General features: G+C 48.1%; 1 protein-coding gene across 1 annotated transcript in view; it reads left to right on the top strand.

The window, feature by feature from the left end:
• Positions 1–16,201, top strand: part of SYT17 (synaptotagmin 17) — a 33,299-nt gene that overhangs the window by 13,071 nt on the left and 4,027 nt on the right. Inside the window, exons 6-7 of the mRNA XM_056866384.1 lie at positions 2,599–2,716; positions 6,527–6,682. Coding sequence (XP_056722362.1) covers positions 2,599–2,716; positions 6,527–6,682 — 274 coding nt within the window. The remainder of the gene's footprint in view (positions 1–2,598; positions 2,717–6,526; positions 6,683–16,201) is intronic.

Raw genomic sequence — 16,201 nt, 5'->3', positions numbered from 1 at the left:
GGACTTAAGTTTCCCCTGACACCCTCAAAGGGACGTTAACTCGTGGAAATTAGGAAGGGGTCCGACAGCCCATTGAGCTTTGGCAGCTGTCTCTTTAAGGGCTGTCGGACCCCTTCCTAATTTCCATGAGTTAATGTGTTCTCGCTTGATTTTCTTATCCTAACTGTGATTAATGTAAATGTATTTCTCCAAAGCGCTGCTGATGCATCTCTTCCAAGGGTTTTAAGGAGTTGCCCAATGTTCTGTCTGTTGCCAGTGTACATGAAATGCAGGTACAGGTTTGGAGCCAGGGGCTATTTACTGCAGCCTCCCAGGAATGATGTCTCCCAAGAATGGTGTTTTGGGCTGGCGACAGGAAGGAGGGGGAGAGAAGAAGAAGAGTTGGTTTTTATATGCCTACTTTCTCTACCACTTAAGGGAGACTCAAACCGACTTCCAATCACCTTCCCTTCCCCTCCCCACAACAGACACCCTGTGAGGTAGGTGAGGCTGAGAGAGCTCTAACAGAGCTGTGACTTGCCCAAGGTCACCCAGCTGGCTTCGTGTGTAGGAGTGGGGAGACAAATCCAGTTCACCAGATTAGCCTCTGCCGCTAAGAGCTCTCTCAGCCCCACCTACCTTACAAGGATGTCTGTTATGGGGAGGGGAAGGGAAGGTGATTGGAAGCCGGTTTGATTCTGCCTTAAGTGGTAGAGAAAGTCGGCATATAAAAACCAACTCTTCTTCTTTTTCGTCTTCTTCAACCCAAACACCAGCAACCACCCCAGACAAAGGAACAGCTCCGCTTTTTAGACCCCTGCCCAACGTGTGCTCCAGGGTCCTTAGCCAATCTGGGTCTCGAGTCCTAGGCTCCAGTCCATGAGAACCTGGAGCCTCCAGTCAAGAGGCGTCAACATGTCAAAGGCTAGCGTGTTTCTCCCTGTTGAGTTGGAAAGGAGGCGCTCTGTCCAGAGGAGAGCGCCTTTCCCAGTCATAGCTGCCCGCGGCCCCTTTCCCCACTACAGCCATCACAGCTCTCATTAAGATAGGATGAGAGATTCAAAACTGATAAAAGGAAGCATTTCTTTATGCAACATATAGTTAAATCGTGGAACTCCCTGCCCCAGGATCTGGTGATGGCTGTCAACTTGGAAGGCTTGAAGAGGGGAGTGGACATGTTCATGGAGGAGAGGAGTATTCATGGCTACTTGTAAAAATGGATACTAGTCATGATGCATGCCTGTTCTCTCCCGGATCAGAGGAGCATGCCTATGATATTAGGTGCTGTGGAACAGAGGCAGGATGGTGCTGCTGCAGTCGTCTTGTTTGGGGGCTTCCTAGAGGCCCCTGGTTGGCCACTGTGCGAACAGACTGCTGGACTTGATGGACCCTGGTCTGATCCAGCAGGGCCTTTCTCATGTCCCTCCCTCCCTCCCTCCCTCCTTCCTTCCTTCCTTCCTTCCTTCCTTCCTTCCTTCCTTCCTTCCTTCCTTCCTTCCTTCCTTCCTTCCTTCCTTCCTTCCTTCCTTCCTTCCTTCCTTCCTTCTCTCCAGGATCAGAGGAGCCTGCCTATTATATTGGGTGCTTTGGAGCACAGACAGGTCAATGCTGCTGCAGCTGTCTTGTTTGGGGGCTTCCTAGAGGCGCCTGGTTGGCCACTGTGGGAACAGAGTGCTGGACTTGATGGGCCTTGGTCTGATCCAACAGGGCCTTTCTTATGATCTTATGTTCTGTTGTCTCCTGGCTTGTCTCTTGGTGGTGAAGGGAGTCGCCGGGCGCAAGTGGTCAAAAAGCCTTTCTCCAGCTCTCTGTAGGGACGTTTCCAAATTTTGTGAGCCATTCTGGTTTGAAGGGTTAGCATTTAGTGAGAGAGAAAAAGTTCTTAAGAAACGAGGAGTCGTCAAGAAATAGGTATAAGCAGGCAAAAGGGTATATCTGTACCTCCCTACTGATCAGGCAAGGTGTGAGTTGACAGGGCATCAATCAGGACCCTGGTCAGCTCCCTGTGAATGTGGTTGCTGCCCTGGGAGATGACGTTTTCCAGCATTCCCTCGTATCAATAGTTCCCTCTGACGTATAAATCTAGCACAGCATATGCAGAGCTAGGCCTTCCCTCCCCTCGATGTGCTTTAAAAAATATTTTTTGCATCGCGATGTATCAAAGAAGTGACTGCTCCATCTCTCTGTGGCTCAGCGGTAGAGCGTTTGCTTTGCATACAGGAGGTTCCAGGTTCGATCCCTGGCATCTTCAGTGGAAGGAGCAGGTAGAAGGGGGTAGGAAAGACCTTTGTCTGAGATCCTGGAGAGCGCTGCTGCCAGCCAGAGTAGGCAATTCCGAAAGATCAAGGGTCTGAATCATTATAAGTATAACCTGTTCCCCTGTGAGGGTCTCTGGTGAGAAGGGGATACTTCAGTCGCTGCATTATGGGCTGGAATGTAAGACAACTTCCTTGTCGTATGTTGGAACAAATCCATCTAGCAATGTTTTTAGTTTCTGCACCACAACTGAATAAGTATATTGGTGTTTTTTTTTAAAGAGAGGTTCTTAATTATTGTTTCTAATGCTCCCCCTTGTTCAAAATGCCCTCTTTTGTCAGAGTGTTTTAATTCCTCTTGCAGAACGTGGAGTTGGGAGAACTCCTCCTCTCCTTGAACTACCTTCCCAGTGCAGGAAGACTGAACGTTGATATTATCAGGGCGAAACAGCTGCTCCAGACGGACATGAGCCAAGGCTCAGGTAAATGCTTAGCGCGTTTTCTCCCGGTGTGTTTAGGCATGCCGAGCTGTTGATGTGTTAATATGCGCCCAGCTTGATAGAACGGTAAGTGTAAGATACTTGAAAGGTTTGGATGCCTTTGACCAGTGGTTCCCAAAGTGGGCATTACCATCCCCTGGGGGGCGGTGGGATTGGCTAGGGGGGCACTAAGAAGCAAGGGGGCAGCAGGAGGGGGACTAGAGGTGGGCCCCTTTAGCTGTGTTGTTCACTGATTTACAATAGATCCAGTCATGGCACCATGCTGGCAAATTTGTTGGAAACGTATCAGAATTTTTTTCCAGACTTTGAACAGCTGGTAGTACTGGGTCAAACTGGTTCATCAGTTTTGTTGAATAAATTTCAACTAAAAAGTTTTAATTTGATTTTGAATAGATGTGCAATTAATTGTTACTGTTTTGAAATTTTATTGTTCTGATCTTCTTTAGTGCGTCACGCAAACCGCTATTTTGAACAATGCTTTTTATAGGATAGGGTAGGGGGCGCTGGGCTTGGGTTTGACCGCTGGGCCGGTCTGAGTAGACAGTACTGACTTTGGTGGAGCCAGGGTCTGATTCAGTATAAGGCAGCTTCATGTGTTCATGTGGCAGTACCCCAAAAAGCAGGGGTGCAGACGACACCCTTGGGACAGGTTCAGGTCACAGCTGGAAGCCAGCAGGGTCCAGAGGATGGGGGGTCTCCTTCTATAGAACTGTGATTGTTTAAAAGTAGAATTTGGGGGTGTGATCGTTCCAAGGGAGAAAGCTGGGTGTGTAAACACCCCCCCGCAACTTGGCTCCTTAAAACATCATAGTTCCTAAAATTTATTGCGGTCTTTGACCAGCATAACAAAAGTTATCACAAGATTTAACAAAAGTTCCATATTCCTAAAACATCTTTTGGGGATCAGACCTTACACAGTTGTTATTTTCATCCATTGCAATCCAATTCCTAAATTTCTCCCTGCTGGGCTCTGCCTTGGAGTTTTTGCACGGACCAAGCTGGAATTTCTTACCTGTCACCTGAAGTGGTACAGTCCACTTTACCCCCTTGTTCTTCTGCATGCTGATTCTATGACCTTAGGCAGTTCACGGGAGGGAGGGTACCTTGGCCATCTCCTGGGCATGGAGTAGGGGGTCACTGGGGTGTGTGTGTGGGGGAGGTAGTTGTGAAATTCCTGCCTTGTGCAGGGGGTTGGACTAGATGACCCTGGTGGTCCCTTCCAACTCTGTGATTCCAACTCCGTGATCTGTGAACCCTGGGCCTTTCAGATGGCTGAAAAGGTCCCAAATGGGCTGTGCTGCTTCAGACGGCAGGGGAGGGATTGTACGTTTCAGCGTTCCTGTACATTAATCATTCCCTCTTAAGTGGAAAACACACCACACACATGGAGCTATGCTCCCAGGGTTGCTGTTTTTTTTTTCTTATTCAACGATAATATTGCAATCCAAGTTCTACTTATGGTTGTTTTTTTCTTTGCAGGGAGTTCTTACATTGGCGGGGCGGGGGGAGAATTAAAAATGTGACTCTCCCCATTGATGATCTGAAATGGTACCGCCCATTCTCCCCTTGCTTTCTCCTGCGTGTCTGAGCCAGTTGACTCGGGAAGAGTCTGTGTGTTGAGAAGAGGGCTTCCCTCTTCTGTGCGAACCGGCTTTCTCCTTCCTCCAAGCCATTATTTTGTTGTTCTTCCCGTTCCTTGCTGTTCCTGTTGACGAATCATTTGCCGCCTCGCAGAGAACAGCAGGGCGGTCGCCCCTCCGCAAGGCCGGCGTTTGGTTCTTCTTGGCGGAAAGTAAACAAGGGTACATTTTGACCTCTGCTGCTGAGAAGCCCAGATGACTCATTCAGGGATTCTAAGAATGCTTTGAGGCTGTTTGCAAATGCCACCTGCGTGCCGAAGCTCTCCCCCTTAAACAATATAAGGCATCTTGGATTTTCCATGTATGTGCCCAGCAGGCTAAGTGAGGATTGATAGATAAGCCTCTTGCATACATAGGATTCCAATATGCCTTTTTCCCCATCTAAAGGGGAGCTTTGAGTATCGAAAGCTTATACCCCTGAAAATCTTGTGCACTTCTAAGGTGGTTACGAACGTGAATCTAGCTCCTCTGCTGCGGACCAACGTGGCTAGCCTCTGAAACAGTTATCTCAAAAAATGTATTTTGAAAGAAACTGATGTTCATATGTTTATTGGTCGTAGCGCTGAAAGTAGATTCCTTTGAAATGTGGTGTTGAACACGCATGAAGCTGCCTTATACTGAATCAGACCCTCGGTCCGTCAAAGTCAGTATTGTCTGCTCAGACCGGCAGCGGCTCTCCAGGGTCTCAGGCAGGGGCCTTTCACGTCACCTACCTGTCTAGTCCCTTTAACTGGAGATGCTGGGGATTGAACCTGGGACCCTTCTGCATGCCAAGCAGATGCTCTACTGCTAAGCCACGGCCCCTCCCCCAGGAGAGTCAGATACTGTGGACTGCCCCCCCCCAAACAAAACACAAATCAGTGGGTTATAGATCAAATCAAGCCTGAACTGACCGTAGAAGTTCAAATGACCAAACTGAGGCTGTCGTATTTTGGTCACATTATGAGAAGACGAGTCACTGGAAAAGACAGTCATGCTAGGAAAAGTTGAGGGCAGCAGGAAAAGAGGAAGACCCAACAAGAGATGGATGGACTCTATAAAGGAAGCCATGGCCCTCAGTTTGCAAGACCTGAGATAGGCTGTTAAAGATTTTGGAGGACATTGATTCATAGGGTCGCCATGAGTCGGAAGCAACTTGAAAGCACTTAACACACACACACACAGCGCAGAATCTCCTATAGTTCACTGCCTGGAAAGGGTCTTGGGTCAGGCTGACCTTCTAATTGGCTCCGGTGTCTCAAACCTGTCATGTCCCTCTAGGGATGCTTTTGAGACTCATCAATCCACACTACGGCTTACCTGGGGCTACTCCGATGCTGAGAAAAACAAGTCTGTACCATGAGTGAGCAAGTGTGGCGTAGTGGTTAGGGCGACAGACTAAGCCAGATCTCCACTCGGCCATGCAGCCTGCTAGCTTAGAGCAGGCCAGTCCCTCCCTCCCTCTCGAACTAACCTCGCAAGGTTGTTGTGTGAATGCAGTGGGGAAAGGAGAACTGTGTATGGTGCTCCAAGCTCCTTGGAAGAAGGGTGGAATAAAATGTACTAGGTGGACAGTAGATCACGAAACCAGTGGGGGGATTCTTTAACCTTCCGGGACATTCAGTTGCTGATTTAAGAGTAAAAAGGTCAAGGTCCCCTGTGCAAGCACCGGGTCATTCCTGACCCATGGGGTGAAGCCACATCCCGAGGTTTACTAAGCAGACTTTGTTTACGGGGTGGTTTGCCAGTGCCTTCCCCAGTCATTTTCCCTTTACCCTCAGCACGCTGGGTACTTATTTTACCGACCTCGGAAGGATGGAAGGCTGAGTCAGCCTTGAGCCGGCTACCTGAAACCAACTTCCGTCGGGATCGAACTCAGGTCATGAGCAGAGCTTGGACGGCAGTCCTGCAGCTCACCACTCTGCGCCACGGCCGTTGATAATTTTGAATGGCCCGCGAATGATGTTATAAATATCCAAATGGCCCTTGGCGGAAAAAAGGTTCCCCAACCCTGCACTAAAGAGTTGTGCCTCTGGCCATGGCAGACACAGGACAGGAAACAGATCTCGCTCAAACCGCCGCATAATTTCCCCAGATGTTCCTTCTGTGCTACGTAACCGACCATAAACCAATCACTGTAGTGAATTTGTGGCTCTGTGTCTTTCCGATTCAGACCCCTTTGTGAAAATCCAGCTTGTCCACGGGTTGAAGTTGGCGAAAACGAAGAAGACCTCTTTCATCAAAGGCACCATCGACCCCTTCTTCAACGAATCCTTCAGCTTCAGGGTCCCGCAAGAAGAGCTCGAAAATGCCAGCTTAGTGTTCTCAGGTACGTCGGCGAGGCAGCGTCCACCGTGCCTTTTAAATGTATATTTCTGTTTCGTATGCAGAAAGCCAGTTATGGTGTCATATCTGTTGAGGTTTGAGAGGCTCGGGTCCAAATCCCCACTCGGCCGCGAAGCTCGCCGGACCGATCTCTCTCAGTCTTAACCTACCTCTCGATATGCGAGTCTTGTTTGTGGGGCTTCCTAGAGGCACCTGGTTGGCCATTGTGTGAACAGACTGCTGGACTTGATGGGTTTTGGTCTGATCCAGCAGGGCTGTTCTTATCTTCCTTCCTTCCTCTCCAGGATCAGAGGAGCATGCCTATGATATTAGGTGCTGTGAAACACAGGCAGGATAAATGCTGCTGCAGTCGTCTTGCTTGTGGGCTTCCTAGAGGCACCTGGTTGGCCACTGTGTGAACAGACTGCTGGACTTGAAGGGCCTTGGTCTGATCCAGCATGGTTTTTCATGTTCTTATGAGTCACGTGCAATAACTTTCCTCTCTCTGTGAAGGAACAGTTCGGTAAGATCACCTTGTTTCACAAACCGGCTCGTGGTGCGAATGTCGGAAACGGCTGTAACAAGCCAGGCCGCTGGTTCCTCTGTAGCAGTGGTTCCCAAGGTGGGCAGTACCACCCCCTGGGGGGCGGTGGGATTACCCAGGGGGGCACTAAGAGGCAAGAGGGCAGCAGGGGCGCGCTAGAGGTGGGCCCCTTCAACTGTGTTGTTGGATAGGGTAGGGGGCGCTGGGGTTGAGTTTGTGGGACCAAGGGGGCGGTGGCCCAAAAAGTTTGGTATCATCATCAAGTCTTTATTGCATTAGCAAAAACAAAACAATACAGAACGAGGTGGAAACAAAATCAATAACATTAAAAAATAGTAACATAATTTAACATAGGTTGAAAAATTAAACATTTCCCATCAAATATTAAAATGCAAATACAAATTTATCATTCAAATATAATAGGAAGGAAAGATCATACAATACAGAGACAAATAAAAGATGACAAATGACCCAGAGAAGAGTCAGAGATATGGTCAGCATGTCCCATCATCTTTTTATGCTTCATGATGGCAGCAGCAGATCTTGCCATTCGAGAAGTAATGTATTTGTCTCTGCCTTTCAATAATTTGACTAATTTCTCCTGATCTGACCTTCCTGGGAAAGGATAATATGGTCTGCAAAAATCGGTTACGCTCATCTTCATATCTTGGACACTGGAATGTGATGCGGGATGGATCCTCAATAGACTTTTGATCACAGGAGCGTACCCTTTTCCTACATGGGGTCCCGTTGAAACGGCCATCCAAGAACTGCGAGCGGCGAAATATCTAAGCGTGCCCTGGTGAAGGACTTTCTATGCTTGCAATTCCTTACACTGGTGAAATACTCTGGAAGAGACAGGGGGGAGAGAGATAGCTGTCTATAAAGTATTGATGTTCTCAAATTGCCTACAGATTGGGAACCACTGGTCTGTAGCATCAGCTTTAACAAGCAGCATAACCTGGAGTCTTTTTATTCATGGAAGGTTTTGCATTGGATTTGCCACTCTTTAGATGCACTTTTTCCCCATCCATATTCTCAAAACTCAACAATAAGCCACCATGCAGAGTTTTGAGAATTCAGATGTGGAAAATGTGCATCTATAGAGTGACAAATCCAATGCAAAACCTTCCATGAATAAATGGCCTTAGGAAAACGAGGTGAATACAGAAAGGCAGAAGGGGTAAATATGCACGTTGCCCCGTTTGCACAGCATAGCATATTGAGAGGATCTTACACTCCGTCAGGATGGGTTCCCATCACGCCCAATTGCAATGTCTGAAAAGGCCTTCCGTCTCCTCTTTCATCCAACTTGCAACGTTCCGGCGCTTCAACGCGAAAAGCAATCGCAAGGGAACAAAATGGACCCGGGCCACTTCTTCCGTTCTTGTTATCGTTGCTGCCGCGGTAGAAACAGATGTTCCGATCGAGACGAGAAGCTAAAATTGAATCCATTAGCTTGTTTCCAAACATTTCATAACCAGGCTGCTGCCGCTCATCAGCAATTTAAATCTCGCCCGGCATGTACAGGATTTTTTTTTGTCCTCTGCAGAAAAGGCTGTGATTCATAGGAACGCTGCGGGAACCATCTTGAATGCCCCCCTCTCGTGTGGCAGGATGAAATGATTCCTGTGATCCAGACTCTTTCTGCACAAAAGAAGTAAACCGAGTCACCCTCGGCATACAAAACCCTGGCACTCTAGCTCTGAATGCGTGTGGCAGTGAATGTGCATACATCTGTTCCATAAAAGCCAGCGTGGTGCAGTGGTTAAGAGCGGTGGTTTGGAGCGGTGGATTCTGATCTGGAGAACCAGGTTTGATTCCCCACTCCTCCACATGAAGCCGGCTGAATGACGTTGGGCTAGTCACAGGTCTCTTAGAGCTCTCTCAGCCCCACCTACCTCACAGGGTGTCTGTTGTGGGGAGAGGAAGGGAAGGTGATTGTAAGCCAGTTTGATTCTTCCTTAAGTGGTAGAGAAATTCGGCATATAAAAACCAACTCTTCTTCATCTTCTTCTTCATCATCTTGTTCATCTTCATCATCAGGAAGAGCCAACACACTTTCTCTTACAAATAAAACTGGGGGACAGTGTTTGGGTAAAGGTAGGAGCAAGCATGGTGTAGTGGTTAAGAGCGGTGGTTTGTAGTGGTGGATTCTTATCTGGAGAACCGGGTTTGATTCCCCGCTCCTCCACGTGAGCGGTGGAGGCCAATCTGGTGAACTGGATTTATTTCTCCGCTCCTACACATGAAGCCAGCTGGGTGACCTTGGGCAAGTCACAGTTCTATTAAGAGCTCTCTCAGCCCCACCTACTTCACAGGGTGTCTGTTGTGGAGAGGGGAAGGGAAGGTGATTGTAAGCCGGTTTGAGTCTCCCTTAAGTGGTAGAGAAAGTTGGCATATAAAAACCAACTCTTCTTCTTCTTCTTCTTCATAAGATAGAGCCAACGCACTTTCTCTTACAAATAAAACTGGGGGACAGTGTTTGGGTAAAGGCAGGGTTGATATTGTGGGTTCAGCTGTACATATTAGTCCTTTTCAGAGATAATGTCCGCATGTGCCAAGAACATGGCAGCGGCATATATCGGGGGTGTTTGCTACCCACTCTGTTCTCGATACAGTTCCCATGTTATCTGAATAGTGGCAATACACGCATTTTGTATGTGTGTGAACTGACCACTGGGGTTTCCAGGGTTCTGGTTTGCATGTATTAAAACCATACACATGTGTAAGATATTATTTATTTCTTTATTAGATTTATACACCGCCCTTTCCAGGCCAGAGCCAGGCTCAGGGTGGCTTGCAACACGTCCATACAATGACATAAAATCGTATTCAGGATAAATTTATGAAAGCATACAATCTACATCTCTGTGGGTGTGTTAAGTGCCGTCAAGCCACTTCCAACACATGGCGACACTATGAATCAGTGTCGATTCTTCAGCGCTCGAAACATGGCTCCCTTTATAGAGTCAATCCATCTCATGTTGCGCCTTCCTTTTTTCCTGCTGCCTTCAACTTTTCATAGCGTTATTGTCTTTTCCAGCGAGCGACTCCTGTCTTCTCATAATGTGACCAAAGTACGCTAGCCTCAGCTTAGTCGTTTTGACTTCCAGGGACAGTTCAGGCCGGATTTAATCTAGAACCCACCTATTTACGGGTTCTAGAACCCCCTACGTTCTAGGACCCACTACATTTCTATTCGTCATTAAAATCCTAGGAATAGACTAAAACTGATGGCGCCCTAACTAAGTTTCTTCCCAAATATGGATTAGAAATTAATATTATATAATACTACCATAAGCGGGGATCAACAGATATATGAGCTGCCCCTGTCCAAACAACATGTCAACCATGCATATTAAAAGCATCACGGTAGTAAACCCTCCACATGCACTCTTTTTCTGGGCTCCCAGTACATGTGAATATATTGTCTGAAAACACACATCTACAGGGCTGCTGTGAGCAGGAAGAGGGTGCGAAAGCGATTCACCAGCCTCGAAATTCAGAGCCGTCTCTGTCTCTCGCCAAAAGTTGGGAATGCAGCCTGTTGACATTCTGCCAGCTCATTTTACTCCTCTGAAGAGTTTGTATCTGTCCGAAGCAGCCTGCCTTCGTTTCGAAGGGACACCGCAGCAGCAAACACCAGCTATTCATCCCATGTGTACATTTCCCCGGCCTCCTGACTTCTGATAACCCCGGTTGCTATCAAAACAACCCCGATGCATATTATTGAGGGCAAGCCTGTGCTTGCCTCGCCTTGCTTTCTGCCCTCTGCAAAAGGAACCACCTTGGGTCCCTCTAGTCCCCTCCTAGGATCACAGCTAATTTCACGACGGAGTTTGACAACGAGAAAACATCTAAAGCCATTCCAGAGTAGAAACCATATTAGTGTAAAGTGCTGTCGAGTTTCTCCTAAATAGCTCTCACCCAGCGTGAGCAGAAATTATCTGAAAGTGCTAATTGAGTTAATCCAGAAGGGTTAATGTTTAATTTGAGCCAAAAGTCTGTTGCTTCATACCAGCCTCGTGCTTCACATGAAGCTGCCTTGTACTGAATCAGACCCTCGGTCCGTCAAAGTCAGTATTGTCTACTCAGACCAGCAGCGGCTCTCCTGGGTCTCAGGCAGAGGTCTTTCCCATCACCTCCTTGCCTAGTCCCTTTAACTGGAGATGCTGGGGATTGAACCTGGCACCTTCTGGATGCCAAGCAGATGCTCTGCCACTGAGCCACAGCCCTTCAAGCAGTATTCTCCCTGAGTCTAATCTAGGAAGGGCATTGTGGGACTCCAAATATGGATCTGAGAAATTTAGATCGTATTGCCTCCAAGGAACAGAAATCTTTACATAAGCATAGCTGTGGCCCATACATGAATTCGGGAATCACTTTGCCCTGACAGACTTCTATCACATAAGGTATATGTGAGCCCCCTTTCGTAAAAGAAGAAAAGACTCTCAGGGTGGCTGATATGACTCTTTGGCCATTTATGCAGGGTCAATTTTGATGCTCGCTCAAAGCTCCTTTTTTAAATCCGACCTTTAAAATGGTCCCGATGCAAGAGGAGAAAGTCAAACAAATTCCACCCCCCGCTCGCCTGCTCCTTCGTTCCTTCGTTTGCATAGCCGTTAGCACTAGTTGTTTGCATAGCTAAGCCGCGGCTGTGATTCTGCACGCTTCCCTCAGTGAATGCTTTGAGGCGGGGGCGGAGCAAATACAAAAGGTCACGTTAAAGGGGCTCTTAAGAAATGAGAAGCAGGTATGTGCCGGCTGGAATGACGGTTCAGCGTGAAGAAATCAAAAAAATATGCGGGGCACTTCAGCCTGGAACATGCTGCTAATTACCAAGCATAAACGGCCTTTGAGTGTTCTGACTTTTTGGCGGTTTTGCTAAGCTTATCCTGTTCAAGTTACGGGGAGAGAACAGCCTCTCATTTATCATTTATTGGAAGTTATTTGTTTCCTGCTTTTCCAGTTGCGTGACGGGTCCAGAGCAGCTCACAATTAAATTACAGAATAAATCAGAACTAATTGCACTCAAATGAGCAGCATTAAAATCTGAAGAGCAGCAATTAAAAGTTGGAGCCAAAATTTCATGGCAGCAACGTGACAGCAGGCGGAAATAATTCTCACCCTCACGCTAGAACACGTCCAAATTCATCTGTGAATAAAGCAAACTCTCCGAACCTGAGCTGAGATCGAAGCCAACGCAAGACTCGGCTGAAGCAGAAGAAAACCAATAAAGTGGTCTTCTCTAGGGATTTGAATATTGTTAGCAGGGCGTTCGGAGCCACAAAGGGTAGTTTGAGATTGGAAGCTGGCAAAGTTACAAACTGGCTCTCTTAACTGAAGCACCTACTACTGAGAGTAAAATTTACTACTGGTAGTAAATTACTCAACAGGTGGTTGCAACTCCTGATCTTAGTGTGTCTTAGCCCTGACCTGGCTCTCTTAACTGAAGCACCTACTACTGAGAGTAAAAGTTACTACTGGTAGTAAATTACTCGACAGGTGGTTGCAACCCCTGATCTTAGCCCTGACCTGGATGGCCCGGGGCAACCCAATCTTGTCAGATCTTGGAAGCTGACCAGGGTTCTGTTGGTCTTCCATGGAAGTCCAATGCTGCTACACAAAGGCAGGCACTGGCAAACCGCCTCTGCTTGTCTCTTGCCTTGGAAACCCTACGGGGTCGCCATAAACCGGCATCAACTTGACGGCACTTTTGACCACCACCAGAGAGGAGTTGCTTTCACTATAACTAGACTTTGTTGAAGACTCTCTGTTCCTTGGCTCCATCATCAACCGAAAGGGAGACTGCAGCCAAGAAATCAGAAGGAGGTTGAGACTGGGAAGGGCGGCCATGAAGGAGCTAGGAAATATTTTGAAGCGTAAGGATGTGTCACTGGCCACCAAGATCAGGTTAATTCATGCCGGCGTATTCCCTATTACTATGTATGGGTGTGAAAGCTGATAGGAGGAAGAAAGTAGATTCCTTTGAAATGTGGTGTTGGAGGAGAGTGTTACGGATACCCTGGACCGTCAAAAAGACAAATCAGTGGGTTATAGATCAAATCAAGCCTGAACTGACCCTAGAAGCTAAAATGACTAAACTGAGGCTATCGTATTTTGGTCACATTGCGAGAAGACAAGAGTCACTGGAAAAGACAGTCATGCTAGGAAACGTTGAGGGCAGCAAGAAAAGAGGAAGACCCAACAAGAGATGGATGGACTCAATAAAGGAAGCCACGGCCCTCAGTTTGCAAGATCTGAGCAAGGCTGTCAAAGATAGGACATTTTGGAGGACTTTCATTCCTAGGGTCTCCATGAGTCGGAAGCAACTTGACGGCACTTAACCCCCACACACACATAACTAAATGCCTGTCTAATCCAGTGTATCAGATGACCCCCAGGGTACCAGAATCAAGGCTCTCTGAACTGTTTGGGGGGGACATCATTTTCATGGACTAGCCAAGGTGCGAGGAGTACTTTGGGTTCTGTTTAATCTCTTCCAGACGGCCGTTGTCTAGCACTACAGTCATCAGCGAGCCTGCGGGGAGTTTTTTGCTGCTTCTGTGATGTTGAGTCACCATCTTTACAATGAAATAACAGCAATTATATCTGGCTTGGGGTATGGTCCAGACAGAGCACGCTTATGGTTTTTTCACAGGACGGCGCTGGTGCTTCCAAATTTTTGTTGTCCTCCTGTTTCTGTTTTAGAGTATCAACATTTGAGCGTTGCTCCCCTGTTCTCACCAGGGGAAGTTCTAGGTCTTCCAAGAAATTCGGCATCCTTTTACAGCACAGCTGCTGATCCTTAACTTCTTGGAAAAAGCCTGTGGAGGAATAGAACAATCATCATTTCCCAAACATCCCGAAGTTACAGCATAGGGGCTTGTGAGCATGTGCTCTGTATACTTGGGAGGTCTTTTCTGGAGGTGATTTTGAACATTTCTAGGATGCATTGTTTGGCTGGCTGGTATGCGACGAAAGGTTGGTTTCTACCCCAGAGGATATTTTTGAGAAAACATCCATCCCTATATTAAATGATAAAGCAGTGGCCCCGCCCACATGCAAAGAAGGGGTAGAGTCAAAATGCACTCGTGGGACCCCGAGACCATAAGAACATAAGAAAGGCCCTGCTGGATCAGACCCAGGCCCATCAAGTCCAGCAGTCTGTTCACACGGTGGCCAACCTGGTGCCTCCAGGAAGCCCACAAGCAAGATGACTGCAGCAGCACCATCCAGCACCTCATATATTCGGCATGCTCCTCTGATACTGGAGAGGAAGGAGAGGTGGAGGGAAGGAAGGAAGATAAGAACAGCCCTGCTGGATCAGACCCAGGCCCATCAAGTCCAGGAGTCTGTTCACACATTGGCCAACCAGGTGCCTCTAGGAAGCCCACAAACAAGAAAACTGCAGCAGCATTGTCCTGCCTGTATTCCACAGCACCTAATTTAATAGGCATGCTCCTCTGATTCTGGAGATAATAGGTATACATCATGACTAGTAGCCATGAATAGCCCTCTCCTCCATGAACAAGTCCACTCCCCTCTTCAAGCCTTCCAAGTTGGCAGCCATTCCCCACATCCTGGGGCAGGGAGTTCCGCCGGAGCGCTTCTCTGCTGAGCTGGAATTTAAATCAACCCTCTCTGTTTGCCTGACCAGATTATTGCATGAATGAAAACAGAGGGCAGAATTGGAAAGGTGGAAGGACACAGAATGAATTCCTTGGTAGCAGAGGAATTATTTCCCCCCCCCCCCACACACACACACACTTAGAAGGCAAGTCACAGAGACCACACGGACGCATGGCTGGTTCCCCTGTGGGGCGTGGGTTGCCAGGAACGGAAAGTGGTGCTCCAGATGTTGCCAGACGACCGTGGCGTGACTTGATGGCTGGGAAGGGTCAGGGCGATTTACGAAGCTGATCATTAGCTGTTCCGGGCTTCTGGAACACGTCGCACCTGCCACAGTGGGAAATCAAACCAGTCTGACAAGGAGGGACGCAAAGGTCAGTTTCTGAAAGGTTGGAGCTAGCTGGGGGGGGGGGAATGTGTGGCTTGCAATCTGGGAGCTGGGGTTTAGGAGGAAAAGACATCCTGCCGTGTGCTTGTTTCTGTAGCTTTGTGGTTCATACAGTCTCACTCATGAGCTTCCTGGTCTGCTTGTGAAATCAGCTCTCAAGAGAAGGCCTGCTGTGGTAGAGAACAGGGTTGCCATCCTCCAGGTGGTGGCTGGAGATCTCCCTCGATTACAGCTGATCTCCAGGCGACAGATCTGTTCACCTGGAGAAAACGGCTGCTTTGGAAGGTGGACTCTAGAGAGCCGGCTTGGTGTAGTGGTTAAGAGCGGTGGACTCTGATCTGGAGGACCGGGTTTGATTCTTCATTCCTCCACGTGAGCGGCAGACTCTAATCTGGTGAACCGGGTTGGTTTCCCCATTCCTACACACGAAGCCAGCTGGGTGACCGTGGGCTAGTCACAGCTCTCTCAGCCTCACCTACCTCACAAGGTGTCTGCCGTGGGGAGGGGAAGGGAAGGAGATTGGAAGAACATAAGAAAGGCCCTGCTGGATCAGACCAAGGCCCATCAAGTCCAGCAGTCTGTTCACACAGTGGCCAACCAGGTGCCTTTAGGAAGCCCACAAGCAAGACGGCTGCAGCAGCACCATCCTGCCTGTGTTCCACCGCACCCAAAATAATAGGCATGCTCCTCTGATACTAGAGAGAATAGGTATGCAGCATGACTAATATCCATTCCAACTAATAGCCATGAATACTCCTCTCCTCCATGAACATGTCCACTCCCCTCTGAAAGCCTTCCAAGTTGGCAGCCATTACCACATCCTGGGCAGGGAGTTCCACAATTTAACTATGCGTTGTGTGAAAAAATACTTCCTTTTGAATCTCTCACCCTCAAGCTTTAGCAGATGACCCCGCGTTCTAGTATTATGGGAGAGGGAGAAAAACCTCTCCCTGTCC

This window comes from Euleptes europaea, chromosome 21 (assembly GCF_029931775.1).
Source record: "Euleptes europaea isolate rEulEur1 chromosome 21, rEulEur1.hap1, whole genome shotgun sequence".
NCBI lineage: Eukaryota > Metazoa > Chordata > Lepidosauria > Squamata > Sphaerodactylidae > Euleptes > Euleptes europaea.
The sequence above is the reverse complement of the archived record's forward strand: the minus strand, read 5'-3'. Positions and strand labels throughout refer to the sequence as shown.